Source organism: Apostichopus japonicus, chromosome 22 (genome assembly GCF_037975245.1).
Source record: "Apostichopus japonicus isolate 1M-3 chromosome 22, ASM3797524v1, whole genome shotgun sequence".
In the NCBI taxonomy this organism is placed as follows: domain Eukaryota; kingdom Metazoa; phylum Echinodermata; class Holothuroidea; order Aspidochirotida; family Stichopodidae; genus Apostichopus; species Apostichopus japonicus.
In genome coordinates, this window is record NC_092582.1 from 82754 (window position 1) to 108651 (window position 25898).

At 36.1% G+C, this 25898-nt stretch overlaps 1 protein-coding gene across 2 annotated transcripts in view; it reads right to left on the bottom strand.

Annotated features, from left to right (window-relative positions):
• LOC139964225 (uncharacterized) overlaps positions 1-25898 on the bottom strand; it is a 184854-nt gene that overhangs the window by 46510 nt on the left and 112446 nt on the right. For both annotated transcript variants that reach the window (XM_071965669.1, XM_071965668.1), the window contains exons 25-41: positions 23564-23617; positions 23124-23177; positions 17732-17875; positions 17205-17258; positions 15367-15420; positions 13903-13956; positions 13257-13364; positions 12764-12853; positions 11187-11240; positions 10205-10258; positions 9760-9813; positions 9397-9450; positions 7231-7338; positions 2139-2192; positions 1658-1711; positions 584-637; positions 50-103 (exon numbers count right to left, since the gene is read on the bottom strand). In XM_071965669.1, the coding sequence (XP_071821770.1) occupies positions 50-103; positions 584-637; positions 1658-1711; positions 2139-2192; positions 7231-7338; positions 9397-9450; positions 9760-9813; positions 10205-10258; positions 11187-11240; positions 12764-12853; positions 13257-13364; positions 13903-13956; positions 15367-15420; positions 17205-17258; positions 17732-17875; positions 23124-23177; positions 23564-23617 (1152 nt within the window). The remainder of the gene's footprint in view (positions 1-49; positions 104-583; positions 638-1657; positions 1712-2138; positions 2193-7230; positions 7339-9396; positions 9451-9759; positions 9814-10204; positions 10259-11186; positions 11241-12763; positions 12854-13256; positions 13365-13902; positions 13957-15366; positions 15421-17204; positions 17259-17731; positions 17876-23123; positions 23178-23563; positions 23618-25898) is intronic.

Here is a 25898-nt window from a genome sequence, read left to right on the forward strand (position 1 = left end):
GTAGGTAACCAAAGGAGAGTATCCTAAAAGATAACTGAAGTTCACGTACCACTTGTCCTGGGTCTCCGGGTTCCCCAACTGAACCTGATGGTCCTGGAAGACCCTTTAGAAAAAAAATAATTACAAATAACTATGAGGTCACTTTGAACTGATTTCAAGTATTATATCTTTGATAACAAGCAAATATCAAAATTGAAACAAGCTAAATACATAAATATTGATATAACAACATATTTACTTGTCCCATGTAAACTCTTATCAGAGTAAAAGCCATAGAGCATTTTTCATGTCACAATTTTGGACCAGTCTCAAACTTTACTTTGTCATGCATTATCAAGGGAATTCAAAATATTAACTGATTCCACACAATCTAATGGTACCACAGCATTATTTGGATTTGTCTCATGTGATCATTTATAGGTATTAAGACCTCCCCCTGCATGTCCACCTTCCAAAGAATGATACACACAAGAAATATGAGACTTAAACAAAATAATTGGACACATTAAGTTGTGCTCTTCTATAATTCTGGTTCTGCTGAACCAGTCTTTATTGCTTCTTGTACATAAATGTATTGACTTGCCTGAATACCAGGAGCCCCTGCTGGTCCAGTCTGACCAATTGGTCCCTCATCTCCCTATATTGCAGGAAAATATTTTATCAAGAATTATATCAAAGATGGATGATAAAGATATGATATGTAAGCAACAAAAGGCATATAATGACTGAGAGCTTTTATATCACACATGAAGAATAAAGACAGTAATGGAAAATATTAATTCAAATGTTTCATATTATAATTGCTACCAAAACATCATTTGATAGAATGATAGAAAGGACAGTGGAGAATGAAAATGGGTTTCTTTTTTTCCCCCTAAAACATACTTAAGAAACAGAAATATTATATACACACTTAATACACATATATGCCGGACAACTCAAACTGAAAGCTTTTAACTTCACCATGTATTAAATATTCATTAGTCAATGCTGCATCTCATTAACAATATTTATCCACTTCTTTATGTTTATAGAAGCAGGTGAGCTTCATTTATGACATTTATGACATACCGATCCTACATAGATGATCAAACAATAAAAAGATTGAAAATATTATCAACAGAATTCTTATCTGGCAAATGCAAAGGATTTTAAATTACTAACCTTAGCACCTTCTGACTCCCAACAATGGAACTCACTAGGGACCACATCCCACCAGCATGTAACAAACTTTAACACTTCTTGGACCCTGGAAACTGGACCTCTCTAGGGATCACATGCAACCTGCCTGTAACTAACCTTAGCACCTCTGATACCCCAAAAATTGGACACAGTAATCTATAACTTACCTTAGCACCTCTTATACCCCAACAATGGACCCAACTAGGGACCACATGCATCCCCCTAAAACTAAGCTGTAACTAACCTTAGCACCTCTTATACCCCAACAATGGACCCAACTAGGGACCACATGCATCCCTCTAAAACTAAGCTGTAACTAACCTTAGCACCTCTTATACCCCAACAATGGACCCAACTAGGGACCACATGCAACCCCCTAAAACTAAGCTGTAACTAACCTTAGCACCTCTTATACCCCAACAATGGACCCAACTAGGGACCACATGCAACCCCCTAAAACTAAGCTGTAACTAACCTTAGCACCTCTTGGACCAGCTGCACCAGGCAAACCTGGATCACCATCCACACCCTGCACAATGAAAGGAAAAGTTGATATATTTCTTAACATAACAGATTAGTTGCTTCATTCCTAGACAAAATCAGCAAAATATTAACTGCAACAAAATGTGTTCTAGAAAGATAAATGAAAAAACAAAATTGTTAAAGATTTTGTTTACACCTGTCATAAACCTAAAGTCATCATTAAAATTAATCTCACATATGAATGTTGTACCTTTGACCATGACTAATTTTCTTCTGTTTTGTTAGGTTTGGTTGGAATTTTATCCAATTGAACTGCTGATGTAGTCTGATGTTTTTCAAAATTATGACCAGCTATCAAAAAATGATGAACTTTTCAGTGCATTTATAGTTCAGAAAAGAACTTAAGTCACACTTGTAAATTGATTTATTTTAACAAAGCAACTTTTGAGAAGATGAAAATTGTCTCAACTTACTGGAGGTCCAAGATCTCCAGTTGGGCCACGTTCACCATTTGGACCTTGTGGACCCTGAGAAGTAAAGCAACAACAAAAAATACAAATAATGCAAACGTTATAAAACATTCAACTATACTATTCTTTTTACTTTCCTTTGAGAATCCTGACAGATAATATTAGAAAACAAAAATCGTTAATGCCATTGACAAGAAAACTAAGTACATGAAAGCAACATATGAATGGGAATGAAACATTTTCAAGGAGTTGAGTTTTCTCTTTGAAATTCAAATCCAATAGCAATGTAATTTGTTTAACTTGACTAGTTACAGGTAAGTTCTTCAAAAAACAAAAGTAAAATGTGGAAATTCGCATGTAACTAATACTAAAGTGAAGAAAGTGTACAAATGTTGAGATCTATACAAATTATTTTAACTTCAGTTGATGCAAACAAATCTAGGTCATACTCTTAATATGATCAATGGTAGTTGTGTTTAGAGTATTTTTGTTTAATACTATATATTATAGTTATCTTTAGTTATATGTTGTACTACTATACAATAAAGCTCAGTTATCATCAGTAACATGTTGTACTACTATACAATAAAGCTCAGTTATCATCAGTAATATGTTGTATTACTATACAATAAAGCTCATTTATCATCATTAATAAGGTCAACTGCTATACAATAAAGCTCAGTTAAACTCAGTAACATGTTGTACTACTATACAATAAAGCTCAGTTATCATCAGTAATATGATGTACTACTATACAAGCTCAGTTATCATCAGTAACATGTTGTACTACTATACAAGCTCAGTTATCATCCGTAACATGTTGTACTACTATACAATAAAGCTCAGTTATCATCAGTAATATGTTGTACTACTATACAATAAAGCTCAGTTATCATCAGTAACATGTTGTACTACTATACAAGCTCAGTTATCATCAGTAATATGTTGTACTACTACACAATAAAGCTCAGTTATCATCAGTAATATGTTGTACTACTATACAAGCTCAGTTATCATCAGTAACATGTTGTACTACTATACAATAAAGCTCAGTTATCATCAGTAATATGTTGTACTATTATACAATAAAGCTCAGTTATCATCAGTAACATACAGTTGTACTACTATACAAGCTCAGTTATCATCCGTAACATGTTGTACTACTATACAATAAAGCTCAGTTATCATCAGTAATATGTTGTATTACTATACAATAAAGCTCAGTTATCATCAGTAACATGTTGTACTACTATACAAGCTCAGTTATCATCAGTAACATGTTGTACTACTATACAAGCTCAGTTATCATCAGTAATATGTTGTACTACTATACAATAAAGCTCAGTTATCATCAGTAACATGTTGTACTACTATACAAGCTCAGTTATCATCAGTAATATGTTGTATTACTATACAATAAAGCTCAGTTATCATCAGTAATATGTTGTACTACTATACAATAAAGCTCAGTTATCATCAGTAATACATTTTACTACTATACAATAAAACTCAGTTATAATCAGTAATATTTTGTATTACTATACAATAAAGCTCATTCATCATCAGTAATATGTTGTACTACTATACAATAAAGCTCAGTTATCATCAGTAATATGTTGTACTACTATACAATAAAGCTCAGTTATCATCAGTAATACATTTTACTACTATACAATATAGCTCAGTTATCATCAGTAATATTTTGTATTACTATACAATAAAGCTCAGTTATAATCAGTAATATTTTGTATTACTATACAACAAAGCTCATTCATCATCAGTAATATGTTGCAGCTGACTTTTGCAGATTACCACTGATCATGAGTCACTCACATTTGATGATTTGTCTGTGTACTAGATGTATGTGTGTATTAGATGTATGTGTGTACTAGATGTATGTGTTTACCAGAAGCATGTTTGTACCAGATGTATGTGCTTACCAGATGTATGTGTGTATTAGATGCATGTGTGTACTAGATGTATGTGTTTACCAGATGCATGTTTGTACCAGATGTATGTGCTTACCAGATGTATGTGTGTATTAGATGCATGTGTGTACTAGATGTATGTGTTTACCAGATGCATGTTTGTACCAGATGTATGTGCTTACCAGATGTATGTGTGTATTAGATGCATGTGTGTACTAGATGTATGTGTTTACCAGATGCATGTTTGTACCAGATGTATGTGCTTACCAGATGTATGTGTGTATTAGATGCATGTGTGTACTAGATGTATGTGTGTACTAGATGTATGTGTTACCACATGCATGTGTTTACTAGATGCATGTGTGTAATATATGTATGTGTATACTAGATGTATGTGTGTACTAAATGCATGTGTATACTAGATTTATGTGTATACTAGATGCATGTGTGTACTAAATGCATGTGTATACTAGATATATGTGTATACTAGATGCATGTGTGTACTAGATGCATGTGTGCACTAGATGCATGTGTGTACTAGATGCATGTGTGTACTAGATGTATGTGTGTATTAGATGCATGTTTGTACTAGATGTATATGTATACTAGATGTATGTGTGTACTAGATGTATGTGTGTACTAGATGCATGTGTGTACTAGATGTATGTGTGTACTAGATGCATGTGTGTACTTGATGTATATGTATACTAGATGTGTGTACTAGATGTATGTGTTTACCAGATGTATGTGTGTACATGATGCATGTGTGTACTAGATGCATGTGTGTACTCGATATATGTGTGTGTACTAGATGTATGTGTGTACTAGATGTATGTGTGTACTAGATGCATGTGTATACTAGATTTATGTGTGTATTAGATGCATGTGTGTACTAGATGTATATGTATACTAGATGTATGTGTGTACTAGATGTATGTGTGTACTAGATGCATGTGTGTACTAGATGTATGTGTGTACTAGATGCATGTGTGTACTTGATGTATATGTATACTAGATGTGTGTACTAGATGTATGTGTTTACCAGATGTATGTGTGTACATGATGCATGTGTGTACTAGATGCATGTGTGTACTAGATATATGTGTGTGTACTAGATGTATGTGTGTACTAGATGTATGTGTGTACTAGATGCATGTGTATACTAGATTTATGTGTATATTAGATTCATGTGTGTACTAAATGCATGTGTATACTAGATATATGTGTATACTACATGCATGTGTGTACCAGATGCATGTGTGGACTAGATGTATGTACTCTTTAGAGTTGTGCCGATATCGCAAATATCGGTTTGACCGACATCTGATATTCCAATACCAATATCAGCCCAATACGATACGGATACTGATATTTTTAATCAGCGAGAATGGAGGTCAAATCACACTTAAGTTAGGCAAAAAGTATCAAAATTACAATCGGCTATCGTAAGTTAATATTGTTTGCACTATTCACAAACAGTGACCACTTGTATAACTCAACAATCGCGAATCCTGTGAGCAAATTAGTAAAAAAAAAAAAAATGTGGGTATTCCATAACACTAACGTTAGTCATAACCTCTTTTTAGGAGAACGATCATATTTCCCACCAAGTTGATATGCATAAAACTATGTGCTAGCATGTTTTTCTTGTTGAAAAACACAAGCCTTTCCTTCCTGTTATTTGTGTTCAACACTTGTATTGGGCTGCAAGTCTTATTCAACTGTCATCAAATGGAGCCACAAACTTTTTAGCAAAAATGTTAAAGACGACAATTAAACTGATTTCATGTTGAAAAGACATAATTTTCTTCAAGTTATTAGTTTCTGTGAAAAATAAAATCCTACCATAAGCCTGCTGTACTAACAACTAAAGCCTAGCCAAAATTAGCAAGTGGTTCATTTCGTAAAGCAACCGGCCTCAAATTGTCATACCCAAACTTGATTCTCAACATACAATCTTTTCATCAGTCAAGGATGTTTAACAAACTTCATACATGATACTCTTTGCAGCTTATAAAAATGAAACACAATTTTTGGAATGATTCAGTAGGGGATTGCCATGTGTTATAACTTATTCTCAACAGATCCGCAGAAGCGCTGTGCAAGTTAGTGTGAAAGGCTACTACTGTAGTTATATACATAGTTTTATGAACTGTGCTTTAATTACTCTTACATTGTGTTTGACCGCAGTGCATTGTTGGTGCATTGTTGGTCTGAATATTGCCATGTTTACAAGTTTTGATTGTGCCAAAAGTTTCTTGGCTTCTTTCCGAGAATATTTGCAAGGGCAAACAGGTGTCAGCTTTAATTATGTTGTATTTATTTGTATCATACAGTGGCCAGGCACGTGAAATTTACTTTAATGTGTGACAAAGACTGTTATGTATGTAATGTTAAGTGCCCTGACTGGTGAGATCTTAATCGTTAATTTTCAAAACTTGCGTCTTGTTTCTTGGACCAGCTGATTGGCATATTGACCACTGGCTATTAATTGAAATTGAAACTGAGGCTACAGAAATGTTGTCTTAGAACAAATTACACCAATATTGAAATATCGGCCAATACTGATATTGCAAAACGATTATCGGCACAGCACTAGTCCGCTTGTCAGCAACTTCCATCCAATATCTTAAAAGGAGAACTAGTTCCAAAGATTTTTAGATTTTGCTCTGCTTTGACTAACTTGATGGTGTCATATTATACAAATGAGCTACCAGTATCCCATTTAGACATCCTTTAACACTTGATAGTAGAAAAGTATCTGAAGCCTATTCTACAGAAGACTTTCGGATACGTAATCTCCCTCCTAAATATATCTTTGACCTATCATTGACCAATGCTAGAAGAGATTGCAAACCTCTCTAATAACCTTACACTTCTTTGTGATGCATATAAACCAAGAAGGTGAAGATAATCAGGTTATTACCAAGGGAACAAACGGAAAGTCAGAGAGCCATTGCTACGGTACTTACTGCAGCTGACAAACAGAAAAAGTCCACGGTTGTTTAACATTTTACTTATTTGAAACAAACCTGGACCAGTAAAACTACATGTACAGTACTGGAAATAAACTTTGGTCTCGAGCAACATCAATAATTCTATAAAAACACTGCGTAATAGAACAGTTACAAAACATTATAGAATATGAAATTGTTCATGAATGTTACCTCAAGTCCTCGTTCACCCTTTGATCCCTTCAAGCCCATGGGGCCACGTTCACCCTTGTCACCATCGAGACCTGGATTACCAGATGCACCGCCAGGACCAGGTGGACCCTGAAATTTACAACAAGAACTTCTCAACTCACTGTCACAAACAGAGACTAATGCTTGAACAAAGAAACAGATTTAATGGACAATTAATATTTACTAGTTGCATAATATACAATACCTCCCTTTTAAAATTTGTTTTGCAGTTTTTTAGAATGAAATAAATGCATATTACTGTCAACATCTAAACAAATTCCATTATTAATCAACAACAATAGAAACAACTACATGCTTGACTCATGAAGGTAATTGTCAATTGAACTTTCTTAAACCAAAACTACTATAGCATACACACTATTTGCAAACTTCATATGATCAATTTACATCAAAATGTTTGATACTGGAACAAACATTTGATGTATTGATAGTGTTTGATGCCACTCAATCTGTCAAATAAGTTTGGTTGGTATTTCAAAATTTCAGAATACAATCAGTAAAATGTTCTTTTACAAGCACTACAGGTTTTCTGAATTGTTCTAAAATCAGACTGCTAAGTAGTAATATGAAACTGAAATCATTACTTAATATTTAATGTTAAGTGTTTTGTGTTGATATGAAAGTAGTCACCTCATGTAATAACAATCTTTTCAAATGTTGCCCTTAACATCCCATGCAAGGTTCATTAGAATATACTAGGAAATCAGTCAACTCTGCCTTCATAAGGCCATGGTCAATGTACATAATATTATTATGTATAAGCAACGGAATTGGGAACTCTGATAACAAAAGGTGATTGATGAAACATTGTTAGCTGAATTAAGAATATTTAGCAATGCTGAGATGTTAGAAAATTGAACTAAAAAGCTTCACACATTGTTTCTTTGCCACAATCAATAACTAAAGCTGGCCAACACCAATGTTCCAGTGACAGTATCTGAGGATACCAGTTTTCCAGTGACAATATCTGAGGATACCAGTTTTCCAGTGACAGTATCTGAGGATACCAGTTTTCCAGTGACAGTATCTGAAGATACCAGTTTTCCAGTGACAGTATCTGAGGATACCAGTTTTCCAGTGACAGTATCTGAGGATTCCAATGTTCCATTGACAGTACCTGAGGATACCAGTGTTCCAATGACAGTATCTGAGGATACCAGTTTTCCAATGACAGTATCTGAGGATACCAGTTTTCCAGCGACAGTATCTGAGGATACTAATGTTCCAGTGACAGTATCTGAAGATACCAATGTTCCAGTGACAGTATCTGAAGATACCTATGTTCCAATGACAGTATCTGAGGATACCAGTTTTCCAGTGACAGTATCTGAGGATACCAGTTTTCCAGTGACAGTATCTGAGGATACCAATGGTCCAGTGAAAGTATCTGAGGACACCAATGTTCCAATGACAGTATCTGAGGATACCAGTTTTCCAGTGACAGATCTGAGGATACCAGTTTTCCAGTGAAAGTATCTGAGGATACCAATGTTCCAGTGACAGTATCTGAGGATACCAGTTTTCCAGTGACAGTATCTGAAGATACCAGTTTTCCAGTGACAGTATCTGAGGATACCAGTTTTCCAGTGACAGTATCTGAGGATACCAGTTTTCCAGTGAAAGTATCTGACGACACCAATGTTCCAATGACAGTATCTGAAGATACCAGTCTTCCAGTGACAGTATCTGAAGATACCAATGTTCCAATAACAGTATCTGAGGATACCAGTTTTCCAGTGACAGTATCTGAGGATACCAATGTTCCAATCACACCAATTCCTGCTACCAATGTTCCATCTCTGCATTTGCTGTTATTATTATTCCAATCATAATACATGGCTCATGGATAATCCAATTTCTATAACGATAACATATTATCTTTGCCATTGAAGAAAGAAAGAGGATTAGGAATATTCCATTCAATTTGCCACTGAAAACAATTGTAAACAAATGCTAGTGGAGGTGATCATTTAGGTTTCTGTCAGTAGGTAAAACTGCTTTATGTTGATTTGATGACCACATATTCCTGTCAGACAACCTCAAAGGAAATACAAGGTCTAAGCTACCCTCAAGATCAGTCCAATCTTTAACAGTTTACCAATTACTAAGATAATTTTGCAAACTTACTCTGGGTCCATCACGACCTTCTGGCCCAGGTGGGCCAACTGGTCCTTCATCACCCTGTAAGAAAAGCAAAGTGAGAGTTGAGAAAATAATTGCTTGAAAAGGGTTACAATTGATATGTTATAGCACACAACTAGCATCCAAGCTAAAGATACTATTTACTTATGAAGCAAAGAAGTTTAAGCGTTTCAATGGGACAGTTCAATTCCAATAGAACTTCCCTTTACAGTATAAATGCACCACTAACATTACAAACATGTTACTTGTAGATACTTCAACACTGCCCCCCCCCCTTTCATTCGCCCTCTATAGGACAATAGTATACTATTATTTTAGGAAGATTACATAGACAACAGAGATACTTACCGGCAGACCCAAGTCTCCTTGTGGACCCTGTGGACCCTGCAAGCCTGGTGGACCCTAAAACAAAACAAAAACAAACTGTAAAAGATTGCAAAGCTTTTCTGTGATCTATCCTATCAAGAGCCAGTTTAAATTCTAGGAAAAATTAACTTTTTGGAGTTTACACTTCTCTAAAGGTATATCACAATAATGAAAATATATTATCTTATTTCCCAAACATTTACAGGTTTCCTAATGGCTCATGGTCCCAGGGCCATAAGCCCTTCTGAAATCATGATTTAAATCAATTGATAACTTTCAAATAATAAAGCCATGTTTAAAGTAAAGGACAGACAGCAACCAAAAAAAACTTTCTGAAAAGGTCATTTGCATTTGAAGGGGACATGTTTGTTTAACAATGACTTTTCTAGTCTAGTAAAAACAAGAAAAATTTACCAAATATACTTACGACTGCACCAGGACTGCCTGCTTCTCCAGCCAATCCTCTGGGACCTGGTGGACCCTAAAAGAGAATGAAATGGTTTAGTCACTGAGAAACTAGGGACATGGGACCATGTTAAAGATCATACTACCCTGGGAACTACATTATACAAAACGTTCCTCAGGACCATGTTTACAAATCATACCAACATATACACTGTATGATACAAAATATGCCTTTAATACATGAGACTATGTTAAAGATCATACCACCCTGGGGACTACATTATACAAAACATTCCATTGATACTCAGGACCATGTTTACAAACCATACCAACATACACTATGTCATACAAAATATGCCTCCAATACATGGGACCATGTTAAAGATCATACCACCCAAGGAACTACATTATACAAAACATTCCATTGATACTCAGGACCATGTTTACAAATCATACCAACATACACTATGTCATACAAAATATGCCTCCAATACATGGGACCATGTTAAAGATCATACCACCCTAGGGACTACATTATACAAAACATTCCATTGATACTCAGGACCATGTTTACAAATCATACCAACATAGACAATATGATACAAAATATGCCTTCAATACATGGGACCATGTTAAAGAAATTATATAGTTACTATATGGTATGAAAAATACCTTATACCATCAATTCTCCGGAAAGTGTTGAAAATATGTATTAACCTAGTTGAAAGAGTTGCAATTGTGACGAAGCGTTCCCTTTGGAAGTTGTGATTTGCAGTCCCAGCTTCTGATATGTTTTATCAGCTTTGATATAAAGCGGATGAAATGTAATCCAATAAGGCATTTCTTCTGTCAATCTTGTTGATCTGTCATTAGCTCTTCATCATTGAGACTCATGTTATTAATCTATCAACAATCACTGTTTAGTGACAGAAGGATAGGTATTAAACACAAGTGACTATTTCAAGACCATGAGTATTTAGTCAACCCAAAGGAAATTAACTTACAGATACACCTGTTTGTCCTTGTGGGCCATCCTCTCCCTTGTCACCATCATCACCCTGGAAACAAAAAAGAGAACATAACAATATCTGGTCCTTGTTTTCATTCACCACTGATGTTTTCTATTCAATTCATTCCTACAGAGCCGGATCATTTCAGCAAAGCAAAGCAAGTCATCTCAAATGGGCTTGCCTTTTCTGGGTTATTTTCAAAGGTAAGATGATAGCACTTAGTATTAATGATTTTCCCTGTCAAGGAATATCATCATGAAAAATATAATCATAATAAGAACATGTCACAAGTATTCACAAGAAAAGCTGGATAACAAATTATGACTAAACTAACATAACCAGGAATATCATCAGTCAACTATTTAATGACAAATAACTAGAGGGATGCAACCAAGACAGTCAATTAATGACAAATAACTAGAGGGATGCAACCAAGACAGTCAATTAATGACAAATAACTAGAGGGATGCAACCAAGACAGTCAATCAATGACAAATAACTAGAGGGATGCAACCATGACAGTCAATCAATGACAAATAACTAGAGGGATGCAACCATGACAGTGAATTAATGACAAATAACTAGAGGGATGCAACCATGACAGTGAATTAATGACAAATAACTAGAGGGATGCAACCATGACAGTGAATTAATGACAAATAACTAGAGGGATGCAACCAAGACAGTCAATTAATGACAAATAACTAGAGGGATGCAACCAAGACAGTCAATTAATGACAAATAACTAGAGGGATGCAACCAAGACAGTCAATTAATGACAAATAACTAGAGGGATGCAACCAAGACAGTCAATTAATGACAAATAACTAGAGGGATGCAACCATGACAGTCAATTAATGACAAATAACTAGAGGGATGCAACCATGACAGTCAATTAATGACAAATAACTAGAGGGATGCAACCAAGACAGTCAATTAATGACAAATAACTAGAGGGATGCAACCATGACAGTCAAGTAATGACAATACTTTACAGGGATGCAACCATGACAGTCTCAGATGGTTATCATATTTTCCTGTTACAACTTGTAATGACAAATGCAGCCATCTCCACCCAACTAGTTTCTTTGCTATTACTTGTGTTAAGAACTGTGTATATACATCACTGTTTCAGAATTTCTACTCTGTGGTTTCCATCACTTGCATGAATAACTGCAAGAGTGTTAGCTCAGTGGTAAACGCCGGTGCCTTTCATTCATAAGGTCCCGACTTCGAGTCACTCTAAGATTAATGTATGTCGTCCAGTTACAGAGTTGTTGACAATTGACAATTCATAATCATGGACGTTAAAATATGAATATAAGAGACTGACTTCGGACAGCTTCGGCTTTGATAAGCCATGATGGCTTCTTCGCGAGTTCCTGCTTGCAGGAGGATCTAAAATACATACATACATACACCCATACATACACGCAAACACACATACATACATAACTGCAAGCGCCACAACCTAGATCAATGCTCACTGCCTCTTTTAATCATGAAGGTGTAAAGCCAGCTTTAACACAAAGGTAACCTCTTTAATACCCAAGACATAAGTGATCACTTACCTGAGGTCCAGGTAATCCCCTTGTTCCCTGAAATCCACGAAGGCCTTCAGGACCAGGTGCACCAGGCATACCAGCAATACCTGGTGGTCCCTAAAAAGTAGAAGTCAAAATGTATGAAAAACTGCATACTTCAATCAATTAAACCTTCAAGTAAGATTATTAATTAACCATAACTTAATACAATACATTACTAAGTCTAATAACACAGATAATTGGTATCTGCTGCTTAAACATGGCTTGGGTACCACATCATTATTACAACTTGGCAAGGTGGTACATTTTCTTGAAGCTTTTTTTTTTATTTAGCACAAGTTACTTGTAATATCAAACTATGGCATGGAAGTCAGAAGTTTTCAGAAAATAGTGTCCATCTTAAACTTCAATCTATCTTAATTAGGTTAACATTAATATGATAAAGAATAAGATCATGTTACCATGTATTTATGTCAGCTTATCAAGCTGGCAAAATAGCTCAAACCAAGAGCGTACTCACTGTTGATCCCATTTCTCCATCACTACCTGGTGTTCCTGGGTTACCTTGTTGGCCAGGGGCACCTGGGAACCCTCTATCTCCTTGAGGTCCAACTTCACCACGAGAACCCTAAAAGTATCACAAAGACGGATGACATACAGAATGGAAGCAAAACAAAGCAAACCAGGAGAGAAAAGAGAAATCAGTATGCTAATTGCAAACACTTCAACATTGTCAGAAAACATTGTCCAAGTTACTTCTTTAGTAAATGAAACTTGTAAATATGCATAACACACAACCACTTGTTGGTCACATGGTTATTTTAGCCAATTACTAGCCAGACTTGCTGACCACCCCTTCAGGGAAGTGTTGATTCATCAAGTCATCTCCCAACACAACTAATAACTAAGTATGATCACATGTCAATCACATATCAATCTCAACTTATTCACATGGGACTCATATTTAATAAGTATTATGCAGGTTACTGTACAATAAATTTGTCATGTCAATCCTTAAAATTCAAACCAAAATTGAAACAAAAAAGAATTTCTTAAAATTTTACGGACTGATATTTTAAATTTGTCCAAAGCTAGACCAATCCACTAATAAAGAAGATATGTTCAAATTATAAGAAAATATAAATTTATTCATTGCATGATTTTACCGGTGGTCCGATAACGCCTGCAACACCTTGTGGGCCTGGAGATCCATCAGCACCCTGGAAGCAAGAAAAACTAATTTATTTTGTAGCCCTTAAAGGCAATCAGTCATGGCCTGCAGCCTGTGTCATACTTCATTTATCATTCTGGGATCCCTAACTTACACCTCATGGCATCATTTCAAGATCAGCACCTTTAGCAGAGTTCTGTAGACCACTACAACTTTTGAAAAGAACTATTCTGAAGATTAATTTTTGCATTTTGCTTGTGACAATTAAATCAAAAACTTCTGAGCATATCAAAACTTGACCAAAATTATACAAAACTGTGAATTGAATTATATATCGAGCTTTCCAATTATATTGAATGTTGCTAAAATAATGCTTTTAATATGTATGAGCAGAACTCTTTCCAGCTGATAATAAAGGGGCATTAAGAAAACAAAACACAAGCAACAAGAAGAGATACAGCTATCATATCATTGCAAAATTATCAGCTTAACATGATCTCCTCTTCTGCATTTAATAAAATTATCAGCTTAACATGAACTCCTCTTCTGCATTTAATAAAATTATCAGCTTAACATGAACTCCTCTTCTGCATTTAATAAAATTATCAGCTTAACATGAACTCCTCTTCTGCATTTAATAAAATTATCAGCTTAACATGAACTCCTCTTCTGCATTTAATAAAATTATCAGCTTAACATGAACTCCTCTTCTGCATTTTATAAAATTATCAGCTTAACATGAACTCCTCTTCTGCATTTAAATAAACCTTCTCATTTAATAGGATATTCCGGTGGCTGAAGTTGATTGCTTAGACAAATTGCTGAAAATTTTCAGAAGCTGTTAGTAAAACCACATCCTCATAGCATTTTGTAAAGTGAAGATATAATTTTTTTGTTTTTTTTTTGGTTATTGCAAAAGCACCTGTCAACAGAAGAATGAACGTCTTCAGGGCAATCAACTGAAAATGCCTTTCTTTTTCTTTATAATTTGTTAATCTTTTATCTACAGAGGAAAAGTATATTTCTACAAAAGGATACATTTTGAGGAAATTTCAAGAACATAGAAATTTGCTATCGACGCAAACATTCAAAATGTATCAGGGTTCAAAGATAAATCAACAATAAGATATTAATAGCCTTTTAGTATGCTATTGAAGAGCATTTGCCCAGATGTCATCACAGAACCCCTACTGTGAACCGATCGAGTTCCTGAAGTATTTGAAGTTTTGCCACAAGAGGTTGCATTCAATCAACCATACCTCAAGTTAGGGGTTATATTCAACTCTAGTGTGGAATATTTTCTCTTCAATATACATTTCACATTGTTTGCCACCAGAAAATTCTTTTAAATCATTTTTAAACAGCAAAGACTTGGCTATTTTATTATTGCCTTTCACAATAACTAAGTTTCTATCAGATCATATAAAACCGTTTGTAATGCTAAGAATGGTGTACTTACAGGTTCACCACGAGGTCCTGGGAAGCCTGGGAGTCCATCAGATCCTGGAATACCCTACAAACATATTCAGAGTTAGCAAGAAATTCTTCGAATTATCAACAAAATACAGAGCAACAAATACTATATATCCAATAGCTAGGAACAATTTAGTGGTCACATTTTTGTAGCATATTTTCAGTTTGTGACATCATGTTTTTCATAAAATATAATGGTTCATTGTATAAACACTGCTATACATTATCGCATTTGCTTTGCAATTTGCTTGCCTTTGAATAACAGGTAGCTGTGCAAATTTATCAATTGCAAAATTAGGAATCAAAAGTTAAGCAATGTTGAAAGGTAATAAGCAGCACACATTTATACAGGTAATATAAGTATCAAAGTCAATAAGGAAAGCCTCACATCAACACTTCTGACTTTTTCTATGCGATCATTGCTACCGTCTGTAATGTGTGTAGAACCAGCTGGATAATGAGCCACACTAGAGCACACACACATCTGAGTATCCTTGAGTCTCTACACAGATAAATTTAACACTTGAACTACTTAGCACTCATCCAATTATACCACAACTCAGAGCTTGCATAGTTCCATTTTTCACCATGCTATTGTACAATAATGCTGTGTTGAAAGCTACACAAACTGTATGTATTGCAAATGCAATCTGCAATCTGTGATGCTTCCGAGTTTTTTAACATAACTTGACCACAGTAGCCTCCAGATACCAGTTTTGCAAAATCCTAAATGTGTAATCAATCTTACTTTTATTAACTTCCCCTTCAGAACTAGCTTCCAACTATTTCCCTGTTACAAGCCATTAATAACATGCGGCAATATTAGTACACTTTAAATGGCCCCATACAGCTGTTCTTATTTTAGGTAACTATTGTCTTTTGTTATCTGGTCCAGATGTGTCTCCAATATATGTCTCTTTTTCATATATTAGAAACATAACTTACTGTGTTCGACAGATTTGGCAACAATATTTACTTGTTAATTAGCCACCTAGAATTTCATGTAACCATAGACCACCCTTGCAACAAACAAAATATTCCAGATTGAGCAAATATTATTTACAAGCATTTGCTTATGATGTTATGAGATTTTGGAACTCATATTGTTTTGTTTGTCAAACTTTTCTAAATTAGAAAAGTTTATGGTATCATGAAATACAAACAGAAGATAGAAAAAGGGTTACTTTGTGCAGAAAACGATGTGTTGACCTATTACAAGTGAAGTCGGGAATGTTTAGATGAATTGTTGGTCATGACATGGGCCCACAGATAGATCTTGAAGCAGGTTTTCTATTGGCAGTCAATGTACCTTCACACTTGCTTTCGTCACACTTAACCGCAACGCTCTGCTGGATCAATTGTTTCCAAACAATAACAACAAGTCCTTTCAGCTTTAGACTTGGCTAATTAACATTGGGACAGTTCTGGAGCATGTGATTCAAATCTGAAGCTTATGCATGATGCACACTGGCCACTTGTGTTAATCAGCCACGTGGAAATGAGTGAGAAGTGTTGATGTGAGACTTCACTTAGCCATGTACATGAGTAATGTGTGATATACACATATCTGCATGATTCATTCCCAGTGTCTTTGTAACAAACAGCATGGTCCCACAAATAAATATGATAAGGAAGATAAGGCTTAGGTGCTTTCACAGGCACTCTTGTATGTCTGTCTACAAACTGCACTCAAGAGCCTAACACCGGCAGCTTAGTCATAAAACATGTCTGTCTTATCTTTGACTCCTCTCAGATTTTGCCCCAAGCTGCTTGCTAAGCAACCTGCTTTATCAACCTTTATGCAAAATAGTTAAGTGTACTCACATTAGGTCCTTTAGCTCCAGGGTAACCACGTGGGCCTTGTGGGCCTTGAATACCCTAAAATTGAAACAGACCATATTAAGATGTCAAATCAGTGACAATTAATCTCAATTATGACTATAATTTCCTTGGTTAAAGCTAGTAACTGCAGATGTTGCAATCTGTTTTCTCATGAATTACTAATTCCAATATGCAAACCTTTAGCAATACCAATGATTGAGTATCTCTGCTAAAGTACAAATTGGTTAATGGGGGGGGGGGGGGTATTGTAAAGCAAATCACTGTACCATTTCAAAATGCTGTTCTTCTTATTATTTTTACATTTAATGTGCAGTTTCATGGTATTGTCATAACATATAAACAAAATGTTGTCTTCTCTCCATTATTAATATGAACTTTCATAGTACTCCAATTAAATGTAACCACAATGCTGTCTTCCCTTCATGCACTCTCAGTTATGAATACCCACAATTTTAAACATTAAAGGAGATTGTTGTAAACACAAAGGAAACAAGGTGTCAGACACATACGTTATCTCCTGGAGCTCCTGGGGTTCCTGCAACTCCTGCTTCACCAGGTAGGCCTGGTTGACCAGTTGGACCTGAAATACCACGTTCACCTGGCAAACCAATTGGCCCTGGTTCACCCATTGGACCAGAGTCCCCAATAATACCCTGGAGGGATGGAATAAAACTTAAGGTTAGCTTCAAGAGTATAATACTATGGAAGATTATGTACATTGCTGTTCATAAACCTTGACCAACTAACATTCCTTCCACTTGTCATCTGTCCATCAACATATTGACAGGCGGAGGAATGGGAAGGAGTCATGCAGTTTACTCAGAGTATTTAACACAGTTAATCTTCCAATGATGTTACGTAACCTTCAGATTTTCAGTCTATTTAAACTACATTAATTAAACATCAATAAAAGATGAATTATGCAAATATTTTACTACATTCTTAGGGTTGAGCATGGCAGTATATAGCTCATAGCTATAGGCATACTAGGCTGTAATATACCTACAGTAGATCCCTTGCTTACCATCCTTAAACTACATTCTATGGGAGGTGTATGACAGGATATGTATGTATGTATATGTGATCTTCCCGCAAGCAGGAACTCGCGAAAGAAGCCATGAAGGCTTATAGACTCGCAAGCTGACCGAAGCCAATCTCTCGGCACACATCCATTTAACGTCCATGTCGGGAAGTTGTTATTGAACAACACCCTTGCCAGACGACACACCTTGCTGTCGGCGGGGAATCGAACCGGGGATCTCATGACTGGGAGACGCCGGCGTTAACCACTAGGCTATACACTCCGCCTATGAATCATGAGGAAAGCATACTACTCTGTAATATACCTACAGTAGATTCCTTGCTTATCATCCTTTAACTACATTCTATGGGAGGTGTATGACAGGATATGAATCATGAGGAAAGCATACTACTCTGTAATATACCTACAGAAGATTCCTTGCTTACCATCCTTTAACTACATTCTATGGGAGGTGTATGACAGGATATGAATCATGAGGAAAGCATACTACTCTGTAATATACCTACAGTAGATCCCTTGCTTACCATCCTTTAACTACACTCTGAGGGAGGTGTAAGACAGGATATGAATCATGAGGAAAGCATACTACTCTGTAATATACCTACAGTAGATTCCTTGCTTACCATCCTTTAACTACATTCTATGGGAGGTGTATGACAGGATATGAATCATGAGGAAAGCATACTAATCTGTAATATACCTACAGAAGATTCCTTGCTTACCATCCTTTAACTACATTCTATGGGAGGTGTATGACAGGATATGAATCATGAGGAAAGCATACTACTCTGTAATATACCTACAGTAGATTCCTTGCTTACCATCCTTAAACTACATTCTATGGGAGGTGTAAGACAGGATATGAATCATGAGGAAAGCATACTACTCTGTAATATACCTACAGAAGATTCCTTGCATACCATCCTTAAACTACATTCTATGGGAGGTGTATGACAGGATATGAATCATGAGGAAAGCATACTAATCTGTAATATACCTACAGTAGATTCCTTGCTTACCATCCTTTAACTACATTCTATGGGACGTGTATGACAGGATATGAATCATGAGGAAAGCATACTAATCTGTAATATACCTACAGTAGATTCCTTGCTTACCATCCTTTAACTACATTCTATGGGAGGTGTAAGACAGGATATGAATCATGAGGAAAGCATACTACTCTGTAATATACCTACAGTAGATCCCTTGCATACCATCCTTAAACTACATTCTATGGGAGGTGTATGACAGGATATGAATCATGAGGAAAGCATACTACTCTGTAATATACCTACAGAAGATTCCTTGCTTACCATCCTTTAACTACATTCTATGGGATGTGTAAGACAGGATATGAATCATGAGGAAAGCATACTACTCTGTAATATACCTACAGAAGATTCCTTGCATACCATCTTTAAACTACATTCTATGGGAGGTGTATGACAGGATATGAATCATGAGGAAAGCATACTACTCTGTAATATACCTACAGAAGATTCCTTGCTTACCATCCTTAAGCTACATGCTATGGGAGGTGTAAAACAGGATATGAATCATGAGGGAGGCATACTACTCTGTAATATACCTACAGTAGATCCCTTGCATACCATCCTTAAGCTACACTCTGAGGGAGGTGTATGACAGGATATGAATCATGAGAAAAGCATACTACTCTGTAATATACCTACAGAAGATTCCTTGCTTACCATCCTTTAACTACATTCTATGGGAGGTGTATGACAGGATATGAATCATGAGGAAAGCATACTACTCTGTAATATACCTACAGTAGATCCCTTGCTTACCATCCTTTAACTACACTCTGAGGGAGGTGTAAGACAGGATATGAATCATGAGGAAAGCATACTACTCTGTAATATACCTACAGTAGATTCCTTGCTTACCATCCTTTAACTACATTCTATGGGAGGTGTATGACAGGATATGAATCATGAGGAAAGCATACTAATCTGTAATATACCTACAGAAGATTCCTTGCTTACCATCCTTTAACTACATTCTATGGGAGGTGTATGACAGGATATGAATCATGAGGAAAGCATACTACTCTGTAATATACCTACAGTAGATTCCTTGCTTACCATCCTTAAACTACATTCTATGGGAGGTGTAAGACAGGATATGAATCATGAGGAAAGCATACTACTCTGTAATATACCTACAGAAGATTCCTTGCATACCATCCTTAAACTACATTCTATGGGAGGTGTATGACAGGATATGAATCATGAGGAAAGCATACTAATCTGTAATATACCTACAGTAGATTCCTTGCTTACCATCCTTTAACTACATTCTATGGGACGTGTATGACAGGATATGAATCATGAGGAAAGCATACTAATCTGTAATATACCTACAGTAGATTCCTTGCTTACCATCCTTTAACTACATTCTATGGGAGGTGTAAGACAGGATATGAATCATGAGGAAAGCATACTACTCTGTAATATACCTACAGTAGATCCCTTGCATACCATCCTTAAACTACATTCTATGGGAGGTGTATGACAGGATATGAATCATGAGGAAAGCATACTACTCTGTAATATACCTACAGAAGATTCCTTGCTTACCATCCTTTAACTACATTCTATGGGATGTGTAAGACAGGATATGAATCATGAGGAAAGCATACTACTCTGTAATATACCTACAGAAGATTCCTTGCATACCATCTTTAAACTACATTCTATGGGAGGTGTATGACAGGATATGAATCATGAGGAAAGCATACTACTCTGTAATATACCTACAGAAGATTCCTTGCTTACCATCCTTAAGCTACATGCTATGGGAGGTGTAAAACAGGATATGAATCATGAGGGAGGCATACTACTCTGTAATATACCTACAGTAGATCCCTTGCATACCATCCTTAAGCTACACTCTGAGGGAGGTGTATGACAGGATATGAATCATGAGAAAAGCATACTAGGTTGTAACATACCTACAGTAGATCCCTTGCTTACCATCCTTTAACTACATTCTATGGGAGGTGTATGACAGGATATGATTCATGAGGAAAGCATACTACTCTGTAATATACCTACAGAAGATTCCTTGCTTACCATCCTTTAACTACATTCTATGGGAGGTGTATGACAGGACATGAATCATGAGGAAAGCATACTACTCTGTAATATACCTACAGTAGATTCCTTGCTTACCATCCTTTAACTACATTCTATGGGAGGTGTATGACAGGATATGATTCATGAGGAAAGCATACTACTCTGTAATATACCTACAGTACATCCCTTGCTTACCATCCTTTAACTACATTCTATGGGAGGTGTAAGACAGGATATGAATCATGAGGAAAGCATACTACTCTGTAATATACCTACAGTAGATCCCTTGCTTACCATCCTTTAACTACATTCTATGGGAGGTGTATGACAGGATATGAATCATGAGGAAAGCATACTACTCTGTAATATACCTACAGAAGATTCCTTGCTTACCATCCTTTAACTACATTCTATGGGAGGTGTATGACAGGATATGAATCATGAGGGAGGCATACTACTCTGTAATATACCTACAGTAGATTCCTTGCTTACCATCCTTAAACTACATTCTATGGGAGGTGTAAGACAGGATATGAATCATGAGGAAAGCATACTACTCTGTAATATACCTACAGAAGATTCCTTGCTTACCATCCTTTAACTACATTCTATGGGAGGTGTATGACAGGATATGAATCATGAGGGAGGCATACTACTCTGTAATATACCTACAGTAGATTCCTTGCTTACCATCCTTAAACTACATTCTATGGGAGGTGTAAGACAGGATATGAATCATGAGGAAAGCATACTACTCTGTAATATACCTACAGTAGATCCCTTGCTTACCATCCTTAAACTACATTCTATGGGAGGTGTATGACAGGATATGAATCATGAGGGAGGCATACTACTCTGTAATATACCTACAGTAGATCCCTTGCTTACCATCCTTAAACTACATTCTATGGGAGGTGTATGACAGGATATGAATCATGAGGGAGGCATACTACTCTGTAATATACCTACAGTAGATTCCTTGCTTACCATCCTTAAACTACATTCTATGGGAGGTGTATGACAGGATATGAATCATGAGGAAAGCATACTACTCTGTAATATACCTACAGAAGATTCCTTGCTTACCATCCTTAAACTACATTCTATGGGAGGTGTATGACAGGATATGAATCATGAGGAAAGCATACTACTCTGTAATATACCTACAGAAGATTCCTTGCTTACCATCCTTTAACTACATTCTATGGGAGGTGTATGACAGGATATGAATCATGAGGGAGGCATACTACTCTGTAATATACCTACAGAAGATTCCTTGCTTGCCATCCTTTAACTACATTCTATGGGAGGTGAATGACAGGATATGAATCATGAGGAACGCATACTACTCTGTAATATACCTACAGTAGATTCCTTGCTTACCATCCTTAAACTACATTCTATGGGAGGTGTATGACAGGATATGAATCATGAGGGAGGCATACTACTCTGTAATATACCTACAGTAGATTCCTTGCTTACCATCCTTTAACTACATTCTATGGGATGTGTAAGACAGGATATGAATCATGAGGGAGGCATACTAATCTGTAATATACCTACAGAAGATTCCTTGCTTACCATCTTTTAACTACATTCTATGGGAGGTGTATGACAGGATATGAATCATGAGGAAAGCATACTACTCTGTAATATACCTATAGAAGATTCCTTGCTTGCCATCCTTAAACTACACTCTGAGGGAGGTGTATGACAGGATAGGATGGGAATGCATATATGACTTCAAAATATACTCACTCGAGATCCCTTGCTTCCCATCCTTCCACGTCGCCCGATTCTACCAGTTTCTCCCTGGAAGTGGTTAAGAAATATTCTGTTAGTGTTCTGTGGTAACAATATTCTGAATGACGTAATATAAAAGTGTTTTCAAGAAGCTTGTATGTTGTTAGTATTGACAATCACTATGATTTGCTATAAAGCCATAGAAGTGTCTGGTTTAGAAACATATATGACCTCTTCACAACAAAATCTAAGAAGGGTATCTCAAAACAAGAATCAGCCATTTGTTTTTGTGGGGTATTCCAAACAATCAGAACAGGAGATGTTATACCTACATTAGTGACAATTTCATAAGGTCTATATGTCAATGATATTAGAAAACCGTTTCTCTTCATACTGAGATCAACACAGAAAATTTGTGAACTCAAAGACGAATGCAATTAAATTTTTCATCTAACCTTCTCACCGGAACGTCCAGGGTATCCAGGCAAACCAGTTGATCCCCGATGTCCCTGAATGAGAAATGAATAGTGTATTTTGGTATTATAATTCTTGGCATGGTTGTACATTCCTTAGCAAGGCACTTTTGCCCGATTATGCATGTAGAGTATTCGCTTTGCAATAAAATATATACGTGGTGACCGTTATTCAACATTGGTTCACAGATATCCATTACAAATTGATTGGTCACTCCAATATACCCACATTGAACAGTGCCAGCGTATACTGACCAATTATGTGCATAACCAGTTGCGGCATCTGCAAGTAACCACGCCTACATTCCCTATTCGTAGGGTTTTTGGGGGTTGTAGGTCATGAAGCCAATTCTTCCTTTGAAGGTGATAATAGACCCATGAACTGACAATTCCCTGCATGGATAAATACGAACTAGTGTATCTGCTAAAAACCAGAACATTTTATACCTGTTTGGTTCCTCAGCAGCAGGTGCATCTACACTATCAGCAAAATGCAAGAAATTGCAGAATGTTCCAAACTCTGTCTAAGTTTCATTTACCTTTCTGAATGTAACTAGTTAGTGGTCCAATATTGGCCATATTGACCTCTTTTAGTACGCCCGGCCATAGCCATCAGGAATGGTACGGTCAGTCCATATCCTAGCACCAGATGCCATGGCAATGCATCTATTCCAAATGATGTACTGTTTATAGTAGCGATTAGTTTCAAGTACAATGGTATCCAGTATAATATGTGTACCTGTCGCAACTTCTCTTGCCATATATTCCAACTCGCACACTTCGTTCGTCCAACAAACTGTACTTAACTGTTCCTAAACCATGCTTGAAGACCTATGGTTACAGAAGCTTCAAATACTCTGGCTCTTATCTCTGGAACAATTTACCAGATCACATTCGAACATGCTCTAAACTTTCTACATTCAAAAGTCTACTTAAGACCCATCTTTTCACTTGTTCTTTTGTAAATTAATCTGCTTTCTTTGTAAAGCGCCTTGAGCAGTGACTACTGATTTGGCGCTATATCAGTCTCATTTATTATTACTATTATTATAATATCAGTGTAGAATGATATGACAATATCATATGGTGAAAGTCAATGTTATGTTTGAGAGGACCTGTTACTGTATCTGTTTTAGCAACAGACTATCATACGCAGTATTTCTCCACTATTTTGGTCTCCACCACCCTAATCATGCCCTGCAAGCCCCATGTCAGCACTTAATTGTGCTAACAGTACATTATCATTGTGATCAATAAGTTGTTCAGGTTCGTTATCACTATCGTTATCTTTCAAGTCTGTATCACTAGAAAAATCACTCAATTCGTCCTGAAATTTTCAACTGCAAAATCTCCCAAATTTCCTGTGGAACTGTCGTCTTGGTCAGGATTGGCCATTTTCTACCACAGTCATCAAATTTCATTCCAAAATTATGCCGAAATTTCCAATATATACTCCTGATAACAATTGTGCTTTTTCAACAGATTAAAGTGTTGTGGTTATCATAAGGACCTGTTTCTCAGAGTTTCTGAGGTATATGTACACAGGCAAGCAATCCATCAGGCGAGTGGGGCTACAATTGTTGCCGCTCACGTGAACAGGTAAGTGCGTGGCTGGTGACATATGCCACCGATAGCATGATAAGGGTTAAACATCACAAAAGCAATTCAAATGAGAGATATATACTGCTATATGGTATCATCTGATCTTATCCATATAGGAGTAACAGCTAGGCATTAGAGTAGCTCAAAACTACACCAAATTTTCTCTCTTTGCCAGATTTTCTGATATCTCTCAGCATAGATATTCTGTAGATAGTTTACAGGTATACTATTCTGTAAGTAGTTTTTATGTATTCTGTAAATAGTCTACAGGTTTTATGCTATTTTGAAAGTAGTTAATATGTATTCTATATGTAGTCTACAGGTATAAACTATTCTGTAAGTAGTTTATATGTATTCTGTAGATAGTCTAAAGATATTCTGTAGAGAGTCTATATATTCTGTAGATATATAATATCTATAGACTATTATGAAGAGAGTCTATAAATATTCTGTAGATACAGACTAACTTTTTACTCTTCTGTAGATAGTCTAGAGATATATTGTTGATACAGAAGAGCATAAATTCTGTAGAAAGTCTATAGCTATTCTGTAGAGTCCATAGATATTCGGGGGACACAGAACATCTATATTCTATTCTCTAGATAGTCTATAGATATTCTGTAGAGTCCATAGATATTCGGTGGACACAGAACATCTATATTCTATTCTCTAGATAGTCTATAGATATTCTGTAGAGTCCATAGATATTCGGTGG